The sequence below is a fragment of the Entamoeba dispar genome, genomic scaffold (assembly GCF_000209125.1).
Source record: "Entamoeba dispar SAW760 scf_1105229458287 genomic scaffold, whole genome shotgun sequence".
Classification (NCBI taxonomy): domain Eukaryota; phylum Evosea; order Mastigamoebida; family Endamoebidae; genus Entamoeba; species Entamoeba dispar.
The window spans coordinates 1-1,271 of NW_001853117.1; the positions used below are offsets into that span (position 1 = coordinate 1).

The following is a 1,271-nucleotide window of genomic DNA, read 5'->3' on the forward strand; positions in this document are numbered from 1 at the left end:
TAGTATCAAAAATAGGTTTATTGTCATGTTTATTGTTCCATTATCTATGGTGGATTAACACATACATCTTCAATACATTTATTATTATTATAATCAAATTTGTATCCTTCATCACAATATGATAGTACACATTTAGTACTCTATTCTCCATTATCTCTACATTCATATCCTCCATGTCCATGTTCTATATTAATTTCTTTATCACATTTTTCATCTCTTTTAACTAATCTTTTATTATTTGGATTACATTTTGTTTTATACTTATTAACTATTTTCAATGTTTCTTCTTCAAATTCTTCCAAGTTATTACTTGAATATTGATAAATATTCACTCTTCATCTATCACATCTGTTAGAAATTCTCTTGGTATTTTTTCTTTATACCATAATTATATCTAAAAGATTCTAAGAAACTTAAAAGAAGTGAGTATCCATCAGGGATTTTATATTTAGAGCTACATAAATCATATCCACTTTTCACTGCTGATGGTGATAATCCCACTTCAAATTCATCATCTTTACCATTAGGATCACCATTGAATCCTACAAGAATAGCACTTCCCCATTCTTTTAATCCTTTTGTAAATACTGAACAAGCAGAATAACAAAATGAATCAGTATAAACTACTATTTCTGTTGGTTTTCTTGGTTTATTCATGAATTTCTTTGTTTCCCATTTCATAATTGATGGTTGTGTAATTTTATGTTCAACATTTCCATATTTTATTGTTTTTGGTTTTGTATACCAAAGGTTTAATTTGATAATGCAATATATCTTTTTACCAACCCACACAATTTTATTAAAAAAGCCTTCTGGATTCACTCCTGCACATTTTTGAAGTTCTTTTTGATCATACAATTTTCCCCTTTTATTGCATGTTTTAGGGTCATTTAATAAATCTCCATCGATCCCTTTTTGTAACATTTCTTGTGTACATGTTGAAGTCCTTGCTGAAGCTATTGTTCTTACATCATTGTGGTGCAAATATCTTTTCTATCCATTGTTCAGACCCTTCATCTCCTCCTTCATTTTCTGGAAGTATGACTTGAATTGGATATTCATTTGAGTCAAATAATTCGATACAATTTAAAATTGTTTTATAATAAGGACTAAGTGTATGAAAACTTATAAAACTTTTCAATATAAAAGTGTTCACTTTTTTGTCTGAAACTCTACAATATATGGGTTCAACTAATGACCCATATTCGTTTTTAATTCTTCATTTCATATATTCTGTGGTCTATTAATTGATTTAAAATTCTTCTTCATTA

General features: G+C 27.6%; 1 protein-coding gene across 1 annotated transcript; it reads right to left on the bottom strand.

Moving 5' to 3' along the window:
• Nucleotides 1–140: 140 nt before the first annotated feature.
• EDI_280600 (uncharacterized protein) lies at nucleotides 141–924 on the bottom strand (the record flags this gene model as incomplete). The annotated part of the gene is made up of 2 exons (XM_001734441.1): nucleotides 141–295; nucleotides 414–924. The coding sequence occupies 2 exons, from the start codon at nucleotides 922–924 to the stop codon at nucleotides 141–143; spliced, it is 666 nt and encodes a 221-aa protein (XP_001734493.1).
• Between the last annotated feature and the right edge of the window lie 347 nt (nucleotides 925–1,271).